Source organism: Triticum urartu, chromosome 5A (genome assembly GCF_056163025.1).
Source record: "Triticum urartu cultivar PI428250 chromosome 5A, HENAU_Tu73, whole genome shotgun sequence".
NCBI classification, from domain to species: domain Eukaryota; kingdom Viridiplantae; phylum Streptophyta; class Magnoliopsida; order Poales; family Poaceae; genus Triticum; species Triticum urartu.
Window position 1 is genome coordinate 660,928,426 of NC_141877.1, and position 20,827 is coordinate 660,949,252.

At 44.8% G+C, this 20,827-nt stretch overlaps 1 protein-coding gene across 1 annotated transcript; it reads right to left on the bottom strand.

The window, feature by feature from the left end:
- Positions 1–4,537: 4,537 nt before the first annotated feature.
- LOC147973862 (uncharacterized) lies at positions 4,538–5,377 on the bottom strand. The gene has a single exon (XM_087524812.1). The coding sequence runs from the start codon at positions 5,375–5,377 to the stop codon at positions 4,538–4,540; it is 840 nt and encodes a 279-aa protein (XP_087380938.1).
- Between the last annotated feature and the right edge of the window lie 15,450 nt (positions 5,378–20,827).

Consider the following 20,827-nt stretch of genomic DNA (forward strand, 5'->3'; position numbering starts at 1 on the left):
AAACTATGCCAACGGATTGTCGGCATATCTGTGCCACGTGGAGCGTTAGCCGCTAGTCACGGGCGGGGTCGTCGGGCCCACAGCTATACCGACGGCTGATGTATGCCGACGGCTGCTGTCGGCATGTCTGCACCTAGGTCGACGGCCGTCCTGTGCCGACGGCGGCCGTCGGCATAGATCCGTGTAACCCGACGGCCAGGACAGGGCTGTCGGCATATCTCAAACTAGGCCGACGGCAGCCGTAGGCATAGGTTTGGCCGTCGGGGTAGGGCCGTTTTCCGGTAGTGATCCAAATTAGAAAAACTGAGGTCATCAAGGATGATAAAATTACTAATCAATCCATTGGATCTTATGCCACAGTTACGACACTCAAATAAACACCTGATTGATTGAAGGACTCTTAGTCTATAGTTTCAACACAACTCCATCAGAAGCCGCAGACCGCCTGAAAAACATGCGAAAATATGCATGCATGTTACACAGAAATCTAGCAAATTTATTTTTTGTATAAGTACAGTACGTTTCCTACTAAAAACCTAAAACAGATCCATGGAGCTTCCCACCAATTCAAAATCATTAATACTTGTTTTTTTAAGAACACAATAATTGTAAGTACTAACTAATGGATAACCATTCTCAAGTACTAATGGATTGACACCAGCTCTCAGCTGCTCGTCATCCATAACCTATACTATATGCAAAAGTAAATATTTCCAATTATGATTCCTGGTAAATCATATGGTTCTATTCCAACAAACTGACACCAGACTTTTGGAAAAAGAGGATGGTTTGTTGCCAGCGAACTGCTGGTTGATTGTTGTAGTTCTTGCCATTGAACAGAGGGGCGGCCAAGAACCCTGCAGAAGTGCCCAAGTATGTTAATAAGACAATCCTAAATAGATTGAGTCGAATAAAATTCTGATTAATTTAGATTCTCAATAAACTTTGTGGATAGCAGAAGGGACGCACCAACCTTGATTACAGGGATACACCAATTAGGACTTGTGGGTCCTGATGTTGTGTTTCCAGCCTTCCACTAGAGCCCATCTAGCCCTCGAATTGCTGCTCCTGAGGCGAATTTTTCTTTTGGCGACGTGAGAGCGGGAGGAGGGTTTGAGAGGTGGAACCGTCTACGTGAACACTGCAGATGATCGATCCCTGTCCTCCCCGCTATCGCCCATCGGAGGCATCATGGAATCCGAGACAGATCTGAAGGAGATTATGATTTGATAAACTTTTTGTTTGACGTAAAGGGGAGATAGAGGACAGATGAGTCCCGTGCTGCAAGAAAGGAATAGAGAGTCCCATGCTCGTAAGATAGTACTAATAGAATAGAAACGTTTATAGGACTTTTTGACTATTTTTTTAGGTAGAATTAAGGGAAATTTTGGGGGAGAAAAAAGAATCTTACATGTGTTGATCTCTACCGTAATAACTTGGTCCCACTAGATTAACGGCTCGTAAAATCTAATTAACGTGGGATTTTCTTGGAAGTCCAGAATTAGTATAGGTATAGATTGGTGACCGAAGTTTGTTCGGAGTCCTGGATGAGATCACGGACATGACGAGGAGTCTTGGAATGGTCGAGAGGTAAAGATTCATATATTGGAAGGTTGTATTCGGACATCGGAATGGTTTCGAGTGATTCGGGTATTTTTCGGAGTACCGAGGGGTTAGCGGAACCCCCCGGGGAATATTGGGCCTACATGGGCCATAGGGGAGAGGGGATGCAGCCCACAAGGGGTAGCCGCCCCCCTCCCTATAGGGAGTCCGAATTGGACTATGGAGGGGGCGCCCCCCCCCCTTTCCTTCTCCTCTTCCTCACCCTTCCCTCTTTCCCCCTCCGGAAAAGGAAAGGGAGTCCAACTAGGATTGGGAGTCCTAGTTGGAGTCCCCCCTTTGGCGCGCCCCTACGCCAGCCGCCTCCTCCCCTCCTCCTTAATATACGGGGGCAAGGGGGCACCCCAAAGGCACATCAATTGTTCTTTAGCCGTGTGCAGTGCCCCCCCTCCATAGTTTACCACCTTGGTCATATTGTTGTAGTGCTTAGGTGAAGCCCTGCGTGAATCACATCACCAACACCGTCGCCACGCTGTCATGCTGACAGAACTCTCCCTTGACCCTCTACTGGATCAAGAGCTCGAGGGACGTCATCGTGCTGAACATATGCTAAACACGGAGGTGTCGTACGTTCAGTACTTGGATCGGTTGGATCGTGAAGACGTTCGACTACATCAACCGCGTTACATAACACTTCCACTTTCGGTCTACGAGGATACGTGGACACACTCTCCCGTCTCGTTGCTATGCTTCTCCTAGATAGATCTTGCGTGATCGAAGGAAATTTTTGAATTACTACGTTCCCCAACAATTACATGGGCCTTTAAGAGGTCCTAGTTCAAATGGGCCCCCAATGGGACCGAAAGCATCATACCTGTTAATAGGCCAGACCATATATGGGTCGTAATTTGGCCCAAAATATGTCAGGCAGTTAATGGGTCGGATCTGATATGGGCCGTCATTTGGCCCAAAACATGGCAGACTGTTAACCTGTCGGATCAGATGTGGGTTGTCATTTGGCCCAAAACGTGACAGCCATCTAACGGGACGGATCTTATGTGGGTCATAATTCGGCCCAAACCGTCTCAGACTGTAACGGGCCGGCCCAGTAGAGTATGACAAAATCATGTAGGCCCTTGGCTAGGCCTGCCTTTTTATGTTAAATGGGCTACTGTTGGGTCATGCCACGTGTCGAGGTATCATAGGCGCATTCCCTCCATTCTACGGATGACATCTATCCCAATGTTGAGCCGACACGTGGATCCTCCCGTGAATGAGAATTTTGCATGTGGAAAATCCCCATTGGTCTGGGCTGTTAACGGGTTATCGGATCCAAACCCGAACCCGATAGCTTAATGGCGACTTGTTACGGTGAATGCCAGGTGTTGGTTACCCTTGACGAAAACACTTTCATGACGCGCCATTTATCGTCATGGAAGTGGACACTTCCGTGATGATAATTTCGGTATTGTCATGGAACACTTCTACGACGGGACAAGTATGACTATCTTGATTATGTCATAAAATCATCATGGATGTACATGCATGATAGAAAATGTAACCTACTGTGACAAATACATATCATCATGGAAGTGATTTTTTAGTGTTGTATCGCTATTTAGAGATGATGACAAGATACATCATTTTGTATTAGATGATGATTATGTTGATGACCATTATAATCCCACGCCCTCCATTGGCAAAGGATTTTTTTCATTTTAACTTAGGCATGAGATAACCCTGCAATTCTACAAAGACTACACACCTCATTGACCATCAAGAGATGGTGTTTGGGATGGACAATTCCATCACCTACATAGTGGTTAGTTTTCACATATTCTAAGTGCCAAATGGTATTGAATAAACTCATTTTATGGCTTTCCATATAATTATGTATCAATACTAAGCTAATTATCTAGCATCATGGATGTGACATCCTGGCTTAACTGGAATGATAGACTACTCATATCAACAAGATAATTTTTCCCTAGAAGTCCATTCACAAGGAACCTTGAAGTTAAGCGTGATTGGCCTGAAGCAATTTGAGGATGGGTGATCAATTAGGAAGTTGATCCCGCGTGCGCATGAATGACGACAAATTGCACATGCAAAAAAGACTAATGTTGATATGTGGGGTTAGCCTAGATCCTGCAAGATGTAACAACAGGGAACCGGTGACTATAGCCAAGGCATTTAGAGTCGAGTGTTAGGCCAACTCCACCGCGCGACCCCAAATGGACATCTGGTTTGGCTGGATTTTGTCCTTTTGGGTAGGGCGATGGGGTCGTGTCCGGGCCTGTCCTAGGATGCGGTGGCCATGCGCCCAGCGCGCGGCCGCATCCGTTTGCCCCATCCTGTCCGCCAGGGCCAAAAATGCCCATATTTTCATATCAAAACTAGTTTGCACGTCCAAATATTTGTCTGAAAATAAAAATAGTTTCACAACCCAATTGAAATTGTCTCTAATAAAATAGTTTTACAACCAAACCGAAATTGTCTTGCCTGAACATAAAATGAACCAATACATCTATTGGTTGCCAATGTGATCCCACACGTGCTCAACCAAGTCATTTTGAAGATCCAAATGAGTGTGCCAATCACGCAGCTCACGATGGAATTAGACAAACTGTTCAAATGTGGCCGGTTTTTGGTGCAGGGGCTCAATATTTTCACCTTGATAATCAAATCCTTGGTCGAAGATACTCTCATCACGCTTGTCCTCGATGATCATGTTGTGCATGATCACACAAGTAGTCATCACCTCCCAAATCTTCGTTTCATCCCATGAAAGTGTAGGGTTTCGAACGATACCCCACCGGGATTGAAGCACACCAAAAGCACATTCCACATCCTTTCTAGCACTCTCTTGCATTTGGGAAAATCTCTTTCTCTTCTCACCTTGGGGTTTCGAGATTGTCTTCACAAACGTTGACCACTGAGGATATATACCATCAGCTAGATAGTATCCCTTGTTGTACTAGTGGCCGTTGATCTCAAAGTTGACAGGTGAGGAATGGCCTTCTGCAAGCCTTGCGGAGACTGGAGAACGCTGCAGCACGTTGATATCATTGTGATAACCTGCCATGCCAAAGAAAGAATGCCATATCCAAAGATCTTGTGAAGCCACCGCTTCTAATATGACAGTGCACGCCTTGACATGCCCCTTGTACTGGCCCTGCCAAGCAAATGGACAGTTCTTCCACTCCCAGTGCATACAATCTATGCTGCCAAGCATGCCTAGAAAGCCTCTAGCTGCGTTGGTCGCCAACAATCTATCTGTATCAGCGGCAGTTGACTGCCTCAAGTACTCAGGGCCAAACACCTCGATCACAGCCTGGCAAAACTTGTACATTGACATCAGACATGTTGTCTCACTCATATGCACATACTCATCCACCAGATCGTCTGGAATTCCATATGCAAGCATGCGGATGGCCGCGGTGCATTTCTGGTAATAGGAGAATCCAAGCTTGCCAAGGGCATCCATCTTGCACTCGATGTATGGGTCATGAGGAACCACTCCCTCTTGGATACGATTGAACACATGCCTTGCCATTTGAAAACGGTGACGGAATTTATCCGGCTTGAAGAGCGGGGTGTTGGAAAAGTAATCGGCATAGAGCAGGGTGTGGCCTCTCTCCCTGTTGCGGTTCAGGTTGGGAGCACGGCCAGGGACTGACCCTCTGTACCGACGTAGCTGCTGTTGAATGTGGTCGTTAACGACCAGTGCAGCCACCACAAGATCTTCATCATCCGATGACGAATCGTTCGATGAACAAATGAAATGGTGGAAGAAAAACTTATCTCCGCTGTCCATACCTTTGTGGGAAAAGTGTCGAACACCTTGCGGTCGTGGTGGCAAAGAGGCCGCGATGATCACCTCGATGCAGCAGGGGTGGTTGCCGGCCGGCTACTGGCCGCTCTGGAGCTCTCGTCGGAAGCTGTCGCGGCCGCCGTGGTACTGAAGGAAATATGCCCTAGAAGCAATAATAAAGTTATTATTTATTTCCTTATATCATGATAAATGTTTATTATTCATGCTAGAATTGTATTAACTGGAAACTTGATACATGTGTGAATACATAGACAAACAGAGTGTCACTAGTATGCCTCTACTTGACTAGCTCGTTGAATCAAAGATGGTTAAGTTTCCTAGCCATAGACATGAGTTTTCATTTGATCAACGGGATCACATCAGTTGAGAATGATGTGATTGACTAGACCCATTCTGTTAGCTTAGCATTCGATCGTTTAGTATATTGCTATTGCTTTCTTCATGACTTATACATGTTCCTATGACTATGAGATTGCGCAACTCCCGAATACTGGAGGACACTTTGTGTGCTACCAAATGTCACAACATAACTAGGTGATTATAAAGGTGCTCTACAGGTGTCTCCGATGGTGCTTGTTGAGTTGGCGTAAATCGAGATTAGGATTTTTCACGATTGTCGGAGAGGTATCTCTGGGCCCTCTCGGTAATGCACATCACTATAAGCCTTGCAAGCAATGCAACTAATGAGTTAGTTGCGGGATGATGTATTACAAAACGAGTAAAGAGACTTGCCAGTAACAAGATTGAACTAGGTGTTGAGATACCGACGATCGAATCTCGGGTAAGTAACATACCGATGACAAAGGGAACAATGTATGTTGTTATGTGGTTTGAACGATAAAGATCTTCATAGAATATGTAGGAGCCAATATGAGAATCCAGGTTCCGATATTGGTTATTGACCGGAGACGAGTCTCGGTCATGTATACATAGTTCTCGAACCCGTAGGGTCCGCACGCTTAACGTTCAGTGACGATCGGTAATATGAGTTTATGTGTTTTGATGTACCGAAGGTAGTTCGGAGTCCCGGATGAGATCGGGGACTTGACGACGAGTCTCGAAATGGTTCAGATGTAAAGATCGATATATTGGAAGGCTATATTCGGACATCGGAAAGGTTCCGAGTGATTCGGGTATTTTTCGGAGTACCGGAGAGTTACGGGAATTCGCCGGGAGAAGTATTGGGCCTTATTGGGCCATACGGGAATAGAGGAGGCAGGACAAAGGGAAGGAGGCGCCCCCCATGGGTCCGAATTGGACTAGGGGAAAGGGGGCGCCCCCCTTGTCCTTTCCTACTCCCTCTCTCTTTCCTTCTTTCTTCTCTCCTACTCCGGAAAGGAAAAGGGGAATCCTACTAGGACTTGGGAGTCCTAGTAGGAATCCCCACACTTGACGCACCCCCTCTAGGGCCGGCCTCCTCCTCCTCCCTCCTTTATATACGGGGACAGGGGCACCCCCAAGACACAGAAGTTGACCAGTTGATCTTTTAGCCGTGTGAAGTGCCCCCCTCCACCATAATCCACCTCGGTCATATTGTAGCGGTGCTTAGGTGAAGCCAAGCGTCGGTAGCATCATCATCACCGGCATCACGCCGTCATGCTAACGGAACTCTCCCTCGAAGCTCTACTGGATCGGAGTTCGTGGGACATCACCGAGCTGAACGTGTGCTGAACTCGGAGGTGTCGTGCGTTCGGTACTTGGATCAGTCGGATCGTGAAGACGTACGACTACATCAACCACGTTCTCATAACGCTTCCGCTTACGGTCTAAGAGGGTATGTGGACGACACTCTCCCCTCTCGTTGCTATGCATCACCATGATCTTGCGTTTGTGTAGGAAAATTATTGAAATTGCTACGTTCTCCAACAGTGGCATCCGAGCCAAGTTTATGCGTAGATGTTGTATGCACAAGTAGAACACAAAGGAGTTGTGGGCGTGGGTATATACATATTGCTTGCGTTCACTAGTTGATTCTTGATTCAGCGGCATTGTTGGATGAAGCGGCCCAGACCGACATTACGAGTACGCTTACGTGAGACTTGTTCTACCGACGTGCTTCGCACACAGGTGGCTAGTGGGTGTCTGTTTCTCTAGCTTTAGTTGAATCGGATTCAATGAACAGGGTTCTTTCTGAAGATCAAAAAGCAATCACTATACCGCATTGTGGTTTTTGATCCGTAGGTAAGAACGGTTCTTGCTTAGGCCGTAGGAGCCACGTAAAACTTGCAACAACAAAGTAGAGGACGTCTAACTTGTTTTTGCAGGGCATGTTGTGATGTGATATGGTCAAGACATGATGAGATATAAATTGTTGTATGGGATCACTACTAGGAAAAGGCTTATACTGATAATTAGCAGTAGCGTGTGTTACAAACCGCGCTACTGGTACAACTTAGCAGCAGCGTTGGTTTCCAGAGGGCACGCTACTGGTAAGTTAGGCCCACCACACCCCCCGGCCAAAAAATAGTAGCAGCGTTGGTACCCAAACAAGCGCTGCTGTTAAGAAAATATCAGTAGCGTGGGGCCACTAAGAAGCGCTACTGCTACTTCTTCTATGTGTAATCTTTTACTAGTAGCGTGTTTTCTGGGCAAGCGCTATAGCTAGTTTTATGTACCAGTAGATATTTTGGCTGGCACACATAGCAGTAGCGCGCTTTGGTGCCCAGCGCTACTGCTATGGTCGCCAGCCGAAATATTTGCCACCTTTCACACCCCCCCTTCTTCTTCCTCCCCCTTTCTTTCTCCCCCCTCCCTCTTGCACTTGCTTGTCCTTCAATGCTTCCCCCTCTTCTTTGCCCCTCCTCCCCCCTCCATTAATGCCCTCCCTCCTTTCTCTACCTTGTTTTTGCCCCTCCTCCTCTTCTCTTCTTTGCCCCTCCACCAACCCCTCCATTAATGCCCTCCCTCCTTCCTCTTCCTTTCTTTTTCCCCTTCTCCCCTTCTCTTCTTTGCCCCTCCACCACCCCCTCCATTAATACCCTCCCTCCTCCCTCTCATAGCTCTATCTAGAGCTACTAGCTAGTTATAAGAAGGTGCTCGATATTCCTCTCGACAAATAGGTTAGCTAAAAAAGAGTTGTGCAAGAATGGAAATATGTGTGTTTGCAATTAGGACCGAAACTATGTGCGATATGAATATACTGAATTGTGTGTGCCATGTGAGTGACATGAGTTGCCTATGTTTTGCCGAAATGTCGATTCATTTCCGTTTCGGCGAATTTCGGGCAAACTCAATATGTCCTATGTTTAGGGAAGGTCATGCCGAATTTTTGTATGAATTTGATACATGCATGCATATATACGTGGTTATAATATTTGCTCCGCACGTAGGTGATCATGAAGGTCAATGGAAGGATGGTGGAAAGATACTGGCAATCCGCTGTGAATGACATTTATGAAAAAAGACTGAGGGATGTTTTATGTCCATGTCGAAAATGCAAAGGAAGAGTTAGGATCGACCCCTTTCAGGGTGGTAAATTCAAGGCGCACCTGCTCATGCATGGTTTCATGCATGGCGATACTCGGTGGATAAGTGAAGATGATGATGATGATGATGATGATGATGATACGTCTATGGGACAGGAAATAACGACATGGGGCCACTAGACGAAGAGATGACCGATTATGTGCCCGAAGAGGAAGACGGCCTCGGAAATGTCGATGGCGAAGAGGCAGTTCAAGGCGGAGAAGACGCGGACAAACCACCATCTTCGTCGCTACTAAGTTCAGCCATGCGGGACCCGCATGTTCGAGACCTGCTTCACAAGAAGACGACTAGCGACAAAGCTGCTTCTAGAGAGGAGGCCAAACTGGCGCAACTGGAGGTAGACTCGATGACTCCTTTGTATGATGGTTGCAATCCCGAGGTGACCCGCTTGAGTTTCACACTAGAACTTCTAAAGATGAAAACAAATGGACAGATACAAGCCTGGATGAGCTTCTGAAGTACCTAAAGAAGGTTCTTCCCGCGGGAAGCCTGTGTCCAACTAGTGTCGAGGAGGCAAAGAAAATCGTGTGCACTCTTGATCTGCCACATATTAGATATCACACATGCATCAATGATTGCATCATATATCGGAACGAGCATGCGGAAAAACCATCTGTCCAAAGTGCAATGCTTCACAATATAAAAAGGTCGGAAAGAAAGCTCCACAGAAAGTTGTATGGTACTTTCCGATCACTCCCCGTCTACAGCGGTATTTCGTAGATGCTAAGGAAGCAAAGCTTATGCGCTGGCACGCGGAGAGGGTGAAGCCAGATGACGGAGATGAGCCGAAGCTGAGACACCTCGCAGATGCTAGCCAGTGGAGAGCATTAAATGCTGAATTTGAATTTTTTGCAAATGATCCAAGGAACATCGTGCTTGGCGCTAGTAGTGATGGCATGAATCCATTTGCCAACCAGAACACCAATCATAGCACACGGCCCGTGTTTGTATGGATGTACAACCTCCCCCCTAGTTGTGCATGAAGGAAAAATACATACACATGGCTATGCTTATTCAAGGGCCGAAACAACTGGGAAATGATATAAACCTATATCTCGGGTTACTGAAAGAGGAGTTACAAACCTTATGGACAACACCGGCCAAGACATGGGATGCAAGCAAAGGAGAGTATTTCTACATGAGAGTCGTGTTGATCACGACGGTGCAGGACTATCTCGGTTACGGCTATCTCTCCGGCGAGGTGTGCCACGGATATTCCGGATGCACGAGGTGCATGGATGATACAACTTCTCTGCAGCTATCGAAAGATGGCGGGTCTTTGAAAATCATGTACATCGGGCATTGAAGATGGCTCGAGAAGGATGACCCATGGAGAAAGCATGGAGATCTATTCAATGGTAAGGCTGAGCATCGAGGTCCTCCACGTAAGCGTAGCGGTGCAGAAATATATGAGTTATTGAAAAACTGGGAAGAGTGCCCCTCGCCGGGAAAGACGAAGAAAAAGGCGCCGGAGCCCCTACTGAAGATATGGAAGATGAGATCTGTTTTCTGGGACTTGGAATACTGGCCCATACTCGACACGCCTCATAGCCTTGATCAAATGCATATCACAAAAAATATCCTTGACAGTTAGCTTGGAACATTGATGAACATGCCGGAGACGACCAAGGATGGGCCGAAGGCAAGAAAAGACTTGGAATTTTTGAAAATCGGGAAAGATCTCCAAATGCCCGGTAAAAGGTCGTTAGAGGAGACCGAGACGGAGACGGAGACAGAAGATAGGGGGAAAGTTAACAAGAAGGAAGAACAATATTGCCCCCCCCCCTATTGCTTCACCTTAGATCCGAAGGAGGTCGATCAATTGTTCAAGTGCCTTGCCGGGATCAAATTTAGTTCCGGATACTGTGGGAAGATAAGTAGATATCTGGACACTAAGAAAAAAAGTTTCTGTGGGATGAAGTCTCACGACTGTCATGTGATGATGACGTAGTTACTCCCGGTTGCACTTAGAGGGATTATGGACACACATGTGCGTGAGACGCTTACTGACCTATGCCACTTTTTTGATGCTGTCTCTCGAAAGTCGATCAGTGTGAAGCAACTCCATAGGCTACAAGAAGAGATCGTTGTCATACTGAATGAGCTAGAGATGTACTTCCCACCCGCATTATTTGATGTCATTGTGCATCTATGTGTCCACATCGTGGACGACATCATCGACCTAGGGTCGACATTCCTGCATAGCATGATGTCGTTCGAGAGGATGAATGGGGTCATCAAAGGATTCATTCGTAACATGTCCCGTCCAGATGGAAGCATAGCCCAGGGATATCTGACCAAAGAGTGCATCTCTTTCTGTGAGAGTTATCTGACCAAAGACCCTGTTGTTGGTTTGCCCGTAAACAAGCACTGTGGAAGGCTCGAAGGCGAAGGTCACACCAACGGTCATAGGGATGTGAATGTGTTATGCTCGGGCCGACAAAACGACCTTGATAGGGCAAACTTAGTAGTGCTACAACACCTAGATGTGCTAGAAGATTTTGTGACACTGCACAAAGAGACCTTCGTAAAGAAGTACCGTGACAGTGGGGTGCACAGGACGGATGCTGAAGTTATTAGAGAGCACAACTCTACTTTCGTGTGTTGGTTGAAAGAGCGAGTTCTGGCTAATCCCCCGGAAGAGGGTTGTCCAAACGAAACACTCATATACGCCTTAGCACATGGCCCCTCAACCAACCTCACAACTTATCAAGCATACGATATCAACGGATACATGTTCTACACGGAGGAGAAAGATATAAACAGTGATGACCAAAACTCAGGGGTGACGATGGAAGCCATGACCGGGAATGTAATTGAAAGATATTACGGAAGGGTCGAAGAGATATGGGAGCTTAACTACTCTGGATTGCATAGCGCGACGATGTTCCGTGTCAGATGAGCTAAGAATGTACAAAGAGGAAACCGACATTTCACTATCATGTGTATACCTGACTCCGATAACTGTACCGTCAACGCCATGGCCAAAAATGAGCCATGGGTACACGCTAAACACGTGACACAATGTTTCTTCATAACTGATCTGATCAATCCCAGCCGTGTTGTCATGAGGAGAAGCAAAAGGAGCATCGTTGGAATGGATGGAGTCGCCAACGAGGAAGACTACGACCAGTACGGTGATCCGATGAGGGAAGATGATGTTGATGACGATGAAACATACGTCAAAAGAAGAATGAAGACTACATTAACTACGAAAGATCGTAATCCCTGGAGAAGGAAAAATCACGACCATGGGCTCAATTATTCGACAATGAACAAAAGAGGGAAGAAGATCAGTCTAAAGCGTCGTCGTCGCCCAAGCTGACAAACTAATCCACAAATTTTGTGTGTGTCTAGCTATTTTGTATACCGCCGATAGCGGTCAAATGATGTAATATATATTATACAAATTAAAAAGAAAAAGAAAGGAAGTTTTGCAAAATGAAATGAAAGAAAAATAAAATAAAAATAAAATAAAAAGGAAGGAAGTTTGTGGAATATGAAAAAGAAAAAGAAAAGAAGTTTGTGGAATATGAAAAAGAAAAAGAAAAAATTTAACTGTAGCGCGTTTTGGCCTGGGAAGCGCTATAGATAACTTAGCTATAGCGCGTTTTGCCAACACGCGCTGTAGCTAAAAAGAAAAAAAGAAAAAAGATAAAGATAAAGAAATTTTAGCAGTAGCGCGTTTTGTCTAGGGCAGCGCTATAGCTAACTTAGCTATAGCGCGTTTTGCCAACACGTGCTGTAGCTACAAAAAGAAAAAAAAAAAAAATTAGCAGTAGCACGTTTTGTCTAGGGCAGCGCTATAGCTAACTTAGTTATAGCGCGTTTTGCCAACACACGCTATAGCTAAGTTGCCTACAACACCGTCGCCATAGCTTCTATCTCTTTCCTCTCTCCCACTCACTGCTCGTCGATCCCCTTTGCTCTGACAGAGAACCCACCCACGCACCGACGCCGAGGCTACACCGCCCACTCGCCATAGCCACCGCCGACGCTGCACCACCGACGCCCCACCGCCCACGCCGCCGCCACCGCACCAGCCCTGACCCCAACCCCGGCCGGACTCGACCTCATCGCCGACCCCGACGCCGGCCACCGACCCCCTCCCGCTTCGGTACGGCCCCCGCCCCCTCTTCCTTCCTCTCCTCGGGCTCCAATCATGCCCTGTGCGGGTATGAAATATCTCTCTCTCTGCAGATCAATGAGGCTCAGCGGCCCGACCCCTCAGCCCCGGCGACCCCGACCATGACACCGACGTCCTCAACCCCGACAACGCCACCCCCTCAGCCGCGGCGACCCTGACCCCGACGCGCAATGAGCCACCCCCTTCCTTTCCTCTTCTTTTCTTAAATTAGGGCTAATTTTTTCTATGTAGGGGTCCAAATTGAGTTCATGAGTAGTGAGCCATTTTGGCATTGGAGAAAATTGCAAGAACAATGCTTCATTCATTGATATTGGCAGTGATACGTCTCCAACGTATCTATAATTTTTTATTGCTCCATGCTATGTTATCTACTGTTTTGGGCAATATTGGGCTTTATTATCCACGAAATCTTCAAAACCCTAAAACAGGCAAAAAATAGCAATTCTGGGCTGGGCCTCCGGTTAATAGGTTAGTCCCAAAAATAATATAACAGTGGATAATAAAGCCCAATAATGTCCAAAACAGTAGATAACGTAGCATGGAGCAATAAAAAATTATAGATACGTTGGAGACGTATCAGGGTTTTGCTTGATTTGTGTCTTAAGGTGTTATTCTAGTACGAACTCTAGTGCTGTTTGTGACACTTATAGGAATAGCCCAATGGATTGATTGGAAAGAATAACTTTGAGGTGGTTTCGTACCCTACCATAATCTCTTTGTTTGTTCTCCACTATTAGTGACTTTGGAGTGACTCTTTGTTGCATGTTGAGGGATAGTTATGCGATCCAATTATGCTATTATTGTTGAGAGGACTTGCACTAGTGAAAGTATGAACCCTAGGCCTTATTTCCTATCATTGCAATACCGTTTACGCTCTCTTTTATCATTAGTTACCTTGCCGTTTTTATGATTTCAGATTACAAATAACTTTATCTACTATCCATATACCACTTGTATCACCATCTCATCGCCGAACTAGTGCACCTATACAATTTACCATTGTATTGGGTGTGTTGGGGACACAAGAGACTCTTTGTTATTTGGTTGCAGGGTTGCTTGAGAGAGACCATCTTCATCCTACGCCTCCTACGGATTGATAAACCTTAGGTCATCCACTTGAGGGAAATTTGCTACTGTCCTACAAACCTCTGCACTTTGAGGCCCAACAACGTCTACAAGAAGAAGGTTGTGTAGTAGACATCAAGCTCTTTTCTGGCGCCGTTGCCGGGGAGTTTAGCGCTTGAAGGTATATCTTTTGATCTTGCAATCGAGTCTTTTAGTTTCTTGTTTTATCACTAGTTTAGTTTATAAAAGAAAATTACAAAAAAATGGAATTAAGGTTACCTCATATGCTTCATCTTTTTAATATCTATCATGAAAATAAGGATTCTGATAATTATGCTCAAGTGCTAGAAGAAGAATGCATTAGAATGTTTGGCACTAAATATTTGAATGATGAGCATGATTGCAATGTTGTTATTATGAATTCCTTGAATATCCATGATGCTAATGATATGCAAAGCCACAAGCTTGGGGAAGCTATGTTTGATGAAGATGATATTTTTTGTCCCCCAAGCTTTGATGAGCAAATTTACTATGATGAAAGCATGCCTCCTATCTATGATGATTATTGTGACGACACGTATGCTTTAAAGAATAATGATAGTCATGAAACTTGTCATCTTGATCTTAATTTTCAATCACATGATAGTTATTTTGTTGAGTTTGCTCCTACTATTATTCATGAGAAGAAATTTGCTTATGTGGAGAGTAATACAAATTCTATGCTTGTAGATCATGAAAATAATGCTTTAGATGCTGGTTATATTGTTGAATTCATTCATGATGCTACTGAAAATTATTATGAGGGAGGAATATATACTTGTAGGAATTGCAATAATATCAAGTTTCCTCTCTATGTGCTTAAAGTTTTGAAGTTATACTTGTTTTACCTTCCTATCCAAGTTGATTCTTGTTCCCACAAGTTGTTCGCTCACAAAATACCTATGCATAGGAAGTCAGTTAGGCGTAAATGTGCTAGTCATATTCTTCATGATGCTCTCTTTATGTTACAATTCTTATCCTTTATGTGAGCATCATTGAAATCATCATGCCTAGCTAGGGGCGTTAAACGATAGCGCTTGTTGGGAGGCAACCCAATTTTATTTTTATTCCTTGCTTGTTGTTCCTGTTTAGTAATAAATAATTAATCTAGCCTCTGTTTAGATGTGGTTTTATGCTTTTAATTAGTGTTTGTGCCAAGTAGAACCTTTGGGAAGACTAGGGGAAAGTCTTGTTGATCTTGCTGTAAAAAACAGAAACTTTAGCGCTCACGAGAATTGCTGCCATTTTTATTTGGAGAGCGCTATTTAGTTAATTATTTTTGCATATGATTAATAGACAAATTCCTCAGGTCCAGCAATTTATTTTAGCCATATATTCATCAAAATAAGAAAACAACACACAAAAAACAGTCTAACAGAGCTCACGAGTTTTCTGTTAAGTTTTGTGTTGTGAAGTTTTCAACTTTTGGGTAAAGATTCGATGGACTATGGGCCAAGGAGTGGAAAGAGCCTAAGCTTGGGGATGCCCAAGGCACCCCAAGGTAATATTCAAGGACAACCAAGAGCCTAAGCTTGGGGATGCCCCGGAAGGCATCCCCTCTTTCGTCTTCGTTCATTGGTAACTTTACTTGGAGCTATATTTTTATTCGCCACATGATATGTGTTTTGCTTGGAGCGTCAATTTATTTTGTTAGGATTTTCTTGCTGTTATTTATAACAATGTTTTGCATCTTTTATTTCAATAAAAGTGGCAATGATAGCCTTTACTATGCCTATGTTACAAGTATACATGTTGCTGTTTGAAAACAGAAAGTTTACCGCTGTTGCAATAATTCCCTAGAAAAGTCAGAATGTGATAAAATGTTGAAACCTTTTGCATATTAAGCTCTGATAAATTTAATACAGTGGTAATTTTCTTTCATAATTTTTGAAGCTAGGGAAGTATGGATGTTACAGCATTCTTTACAGACTATCCTGTTTAGGCAGATTGCTGTTATGTTTGCATTGTTTGCATATGTTTGCTTCTTTAATGATTCTATTTGAGGATATGACTATTAAATATGAATAGGCATTTAGTATGAAATGTTGAATAATAATTTTAGTGATTTTCTACAGTAGATTATGATAAGGTTTTTTTCAATGGTCTATACTAACTTATCTCACGAGTCCTTGTTGAGGTTTGTGTGGATGAAGCTTTTGAGATTTAGGGAGACCGTGATATGAGAGGAATTAAGGAGACACAAAAGCTCAAGCTTGGGGATGCCCAAGGCACCCCAAGATAATATTTCAAGAAGTCTCAAGCGTCTAAGCTTGGGGATGCCCCGGTTGGCATCCCACCTTTCTTCTTCAACAACTATCTGTTAGTTTCGGTTGATCCTAAGTTTTTGCTTCTTCACATGATGTTTGCCATTCTTAGAATATCATTTTATTTTGCTTTGCTTGCTGTTTGAATAAAATACCAAGATCTGAAATTCTTAAATGTTAGAGAGTCTTCACATAGTTGCATAATAATTGGACTACTCATTGATCTTCACTTATATTTTTCGGAGTAGTTTGTCATTTGCTCTAGTGCTTCACTTATATCTTTTAGAGCATGGTGTGTTATTATTATATTTCCTTGTTCATGATAATCGTTTATTATCCATGCTAGAATTGTATTGATAGGAAACTCAGATACATGTGTGGATACATAGACAACACCATGTCCCTAGTAAGCCTCTAGTTGACTAGCTCGTTGATCAATAGATGGTTACAGTTTCTTGACCATGGACATTGGATGTCATTGATAACGGGATCACATCATTAGGAGAATGATGTAATGGACAAGACCCAATCCTAAGCCTAGCACAAAGATCGTGTAGTTCGTATGCTAAAGCTTTTCTAATGTCAAGTATCATTTCCTTAGACCATGAGATTGTGCAACTCCCCGATACCGTAGGAGTGCTTTGGGTGTGCCAAACGTCACAACGTAACTGGGTGGCTATAAAGGTTCACTACAGGTATCTCCGAAAGTGTCTGTTGGGTTCGCACGAATCGAGACTGGGATTTTTCACTCCGTGTAAACGGAGAGGTATCTCTGGGCCCACTTGGTAGGACATCATCATAATGTGCACAATGTGACCAAGGAGTTGATCACGGGATGATGTGTTACGGAACGAGTAAAGAGACTTGCCGGTAACGAGATTGAACAAGGTATCGTGATACCGACTATCGAATCTCGGGCAAGTACAATACCGCTGGGCAAAGGGAATTGAATACGGGATTGATTGAATCCTCGACATCGTGGTTCATCTGATGAGATCATCGTGGAACATGTGGGAGCCAACATGGGTATCCAGATCCCGCTGTTGTTTATTGGCCGGAGAGTTGTCTCGGTCATGTCTGCATGGTTCCCGAACCCGTAGGGTCTACACACTTAAGTTTCGATGACGCTAGGGTTATTAGGAAGACTTGTATGTGATTACCGAATGTTTTTCGGAGTCCCGGATGAGATCCCGGACGTCACGAGGAGTTCCGGAATGGTCCGGAGGTAAAGATTTATATATGGAAAGTTGTTGTTCGGGTTTCGGGAAAAGTTCGGTTTTTTCCGGTATTGTACCGGGAAGCTTCTGGAAGGTTCCGGAGGATTCCGGAGTGGTCCGAAGGTCCGGAAAATGCTCCACCACGTCCAATATAGAAGCATGGGCTGTAGGGGGGCGCCCTAACCTTAATGGGCCAAGGGCACCAGCCCCCCCAAGGCCCATGCGCATGGGAGAGGGGAAACCCTAAGGGGGAGGGCCTCCACTTGACTTGGGAGGCACTCCTCCCCCCCTTGGCCGCCGCCCCCAACCCTAGATGGGATCTTAAGGGGGGCGGCCCCCTCTCTCCCCACCTATAAATAGTGGAGGGGTGGGAGGGCGGCCACACCCCTTGAACCTGGCGCAGCCCCTCCCCTCCAATACCTCTCCTCCTCCGCGTGAGGTTGGCGAAGCCCTGCCGGAGAACTGCCACTCCATCACCACCACGCCGTCGTGCTGCTGTTGGACTCTCTTACTCAACCTCTCCCTCCTCCTTGCTGGATCAAGGCGTGGGAGACGTCTCCGTTCCATACGTGTGTTGAACGCGGAGGTGCCGTCCATTCGGTGCTAGGATCATCGGTGATTTGGATCACGAGGAGTACGACTCCATCAACCCCGTTCACTTGAACGCTTCCGCTTAGCGATCTACAAGGGTATGTAGATGCACTCTCCTTCCCCTCGTTGCTAGATTACTCCATAGATTGATCTTGGTGATGCGTAGAAAATTTTAAATTTCTGCTACGATCCCCAACAGTGGCATCATGAGCTAGGTCTATGCATAGTTTCTATGCACGAGTAGAACACAAAGCAGTTGTGGGCGTCGATTTTGTCAATTTACTTGCCGTTACTAGTCTTATCTTGATTCGGCGACATCGTGGGATGAAGCGGCCCGGACCGACCTTACACGTACTCTTACGTGAGACTGGTTCCACCGACTGACATGCACTAGTTGCATAAGGTGGCTAGCGGGTGTCTGTCTCTCCCACTTTAGTCGGATCGGATTCGATGAAAAGGGTCCTTATGAAGGGTAAATAGAAATTGGCATATCACGTTGTGGTTTTCCCGTAGGTAAGAAACGTTCTTGCTAGAAACATATAGCAGCCACGTAAAAACTTGCAACAACAATTAGAGGATGTCTAACTTGTTTTTGCAGCATATGCCTTGTGATGTGATATGGCCAAAAGGATGTGATTAATGATATATGTGATGTATGAGATTGATCATGTTCTTGTAATAGGAATCACGACTTGCATGTCGATGAGTATGACAACCGGCAGGATCCATAGGAGTTGTCTTAATTTATCTATGACCTGCGTGTCAACATAAACGTCATGTAATTACTTTACTTTATTGCTAAAGCGTTAGCCATAGTAGTAGAAGTAATAGATGACGAGACAACTTCAAGAAGACACGATGATGGAGATCATGATGATGGAGATCATGGTGTCATGCCGGTGACAACGATGATCATGGAGCCCCGAAGATGGAGATCAAAAGGAGCAAAATGATATTGGCCATATCATGTCACTATTTGATTGCATGTGATGTTTATCATGTTTTACATCTTATTTGCTTAGAACGACGGTAGCTTAAATAAGATGATCCCTCACTAAAATTTCAAGAAAAGTGTTCCCTCTAACTGTGCACCGCTGCGAAGGTTCGTTGTTTCGAAGCACCACGTGATGATCAGGTGTGATAGATTCTAACGTTCGAATACAACGGGTGTTGACGAGCCTAGCATGTACAGACATGGCCTCGGGACACATGCGAAACACTTAGGTTGACTTGACGAGCCTAACATGTACAGACATGGCCTCGGAACACGGAAGACCGAAAGGTCGAACATGAGTCGTATAGAAGATACGATCAACATGAGATGTTCACCGTTGATGACTAGTCCGTCTCACGTGACGATCGGACACGGCCTAGTCGATTCGGATCATGTTTCACTTAGATGACTAGAGGGATGTCTATCTGAGTGGGAGTTCATTAAATAATTTGATTAGATGAACTCAATTATCATGAACATAGTCTAAATTGTCTTTGCAAATATGTTGTAGATGAATAGCTCACGTTGTAGCTCCCTGTTTCAATACGTTCCTAAAGAAAGACCAAGTTGAAAGATATTGTAAGCAATGATGCGGACTAGGTCCGTAGTCCAAGGAGTGTCCTCACTGCTACACAGAAGGCTTACATCCTTGATGCACCGCTCGATGTGCAAACCCCTACAACATCGTCTGTGGATGTTGTGAACACCTGACAGACACATCCTGATGACTACTTGATAGTTTAGTGCACCATACTTTACGGCTTAGAATCGGGATTCCAATGACGTTATGAACGCCATAGAACATATGAGATGTTCCAAGAGCTGAAATTGGGATTTCAGGCTCATGCCCGTGTTGAGAGGTGTGAGACCTCTGACAAGTTCTTTTGCCAAAAAGATGGAGGAGAATAGCTCAGCTAGTGAGCATGTGCTCAGAATGTCTGGGTGCTACAATCACTTAAATCAAGTGGGAGTTAAACTTCCAGATAAGATAGTGATTAATAGAGTTCTCTAGACACTATCACTAAGCTACTAGATCTTCGTGATGAATTATGACATGCAAGGGATGGAGTTGATCCCGGAGCTGTTTGCGGTGCTTAAGACCGCAAAAGGTAGAAATCAAGAAGGAGCATCAAGTGTTGATGGTTTAACAAGACCACTGGTTGCAAGAAGGGCAAGGGCTAGAAGGAAAACTTCATGGATGGCAAACCAGTTGCCGCTCCAGTGAAGGAACCCAAGGTTGAACCCAAACCCGAGACTAAGTGCTTCTATTGTAAGGGGAACGGTCACTGGTAGCGGAATTACCCCAAATGCATGGTAGATAAGAAGGCTGGAAACTTCAGCAAAGTATATACGTATTATTAATGTGTACCTCACTAGTACTTCTGGTAGCACCTGGGTATTGGATACCGGTTCAGTTGCTATCATTGGTGACTTGAAGCAAAAGCTACGGACTAAACGGAGACTGGCTGAGGGCAAGGTGACGATGTGTGTTGGAAGTGTTTCCAAAGTTGATGAGATCACCATCGCACGCTCCATCTACCTTCGGGATTAGTATTGAACCTAGATAAATGTTATCAGGTGTCTACGTTGAGCATGAATATGATTAGATCATGTTCATTGCAATATGGT

Bases quoted from the DNA above. Each gene is read 5' to 3' on its own strand.
- LOC147973862 (XM_087524812.1), bottom strand. From the start codon at position 5,377: ATGGACAGCGGAGATAAGTTTTTCTTCCACCATTTCATTTGTTCATCG.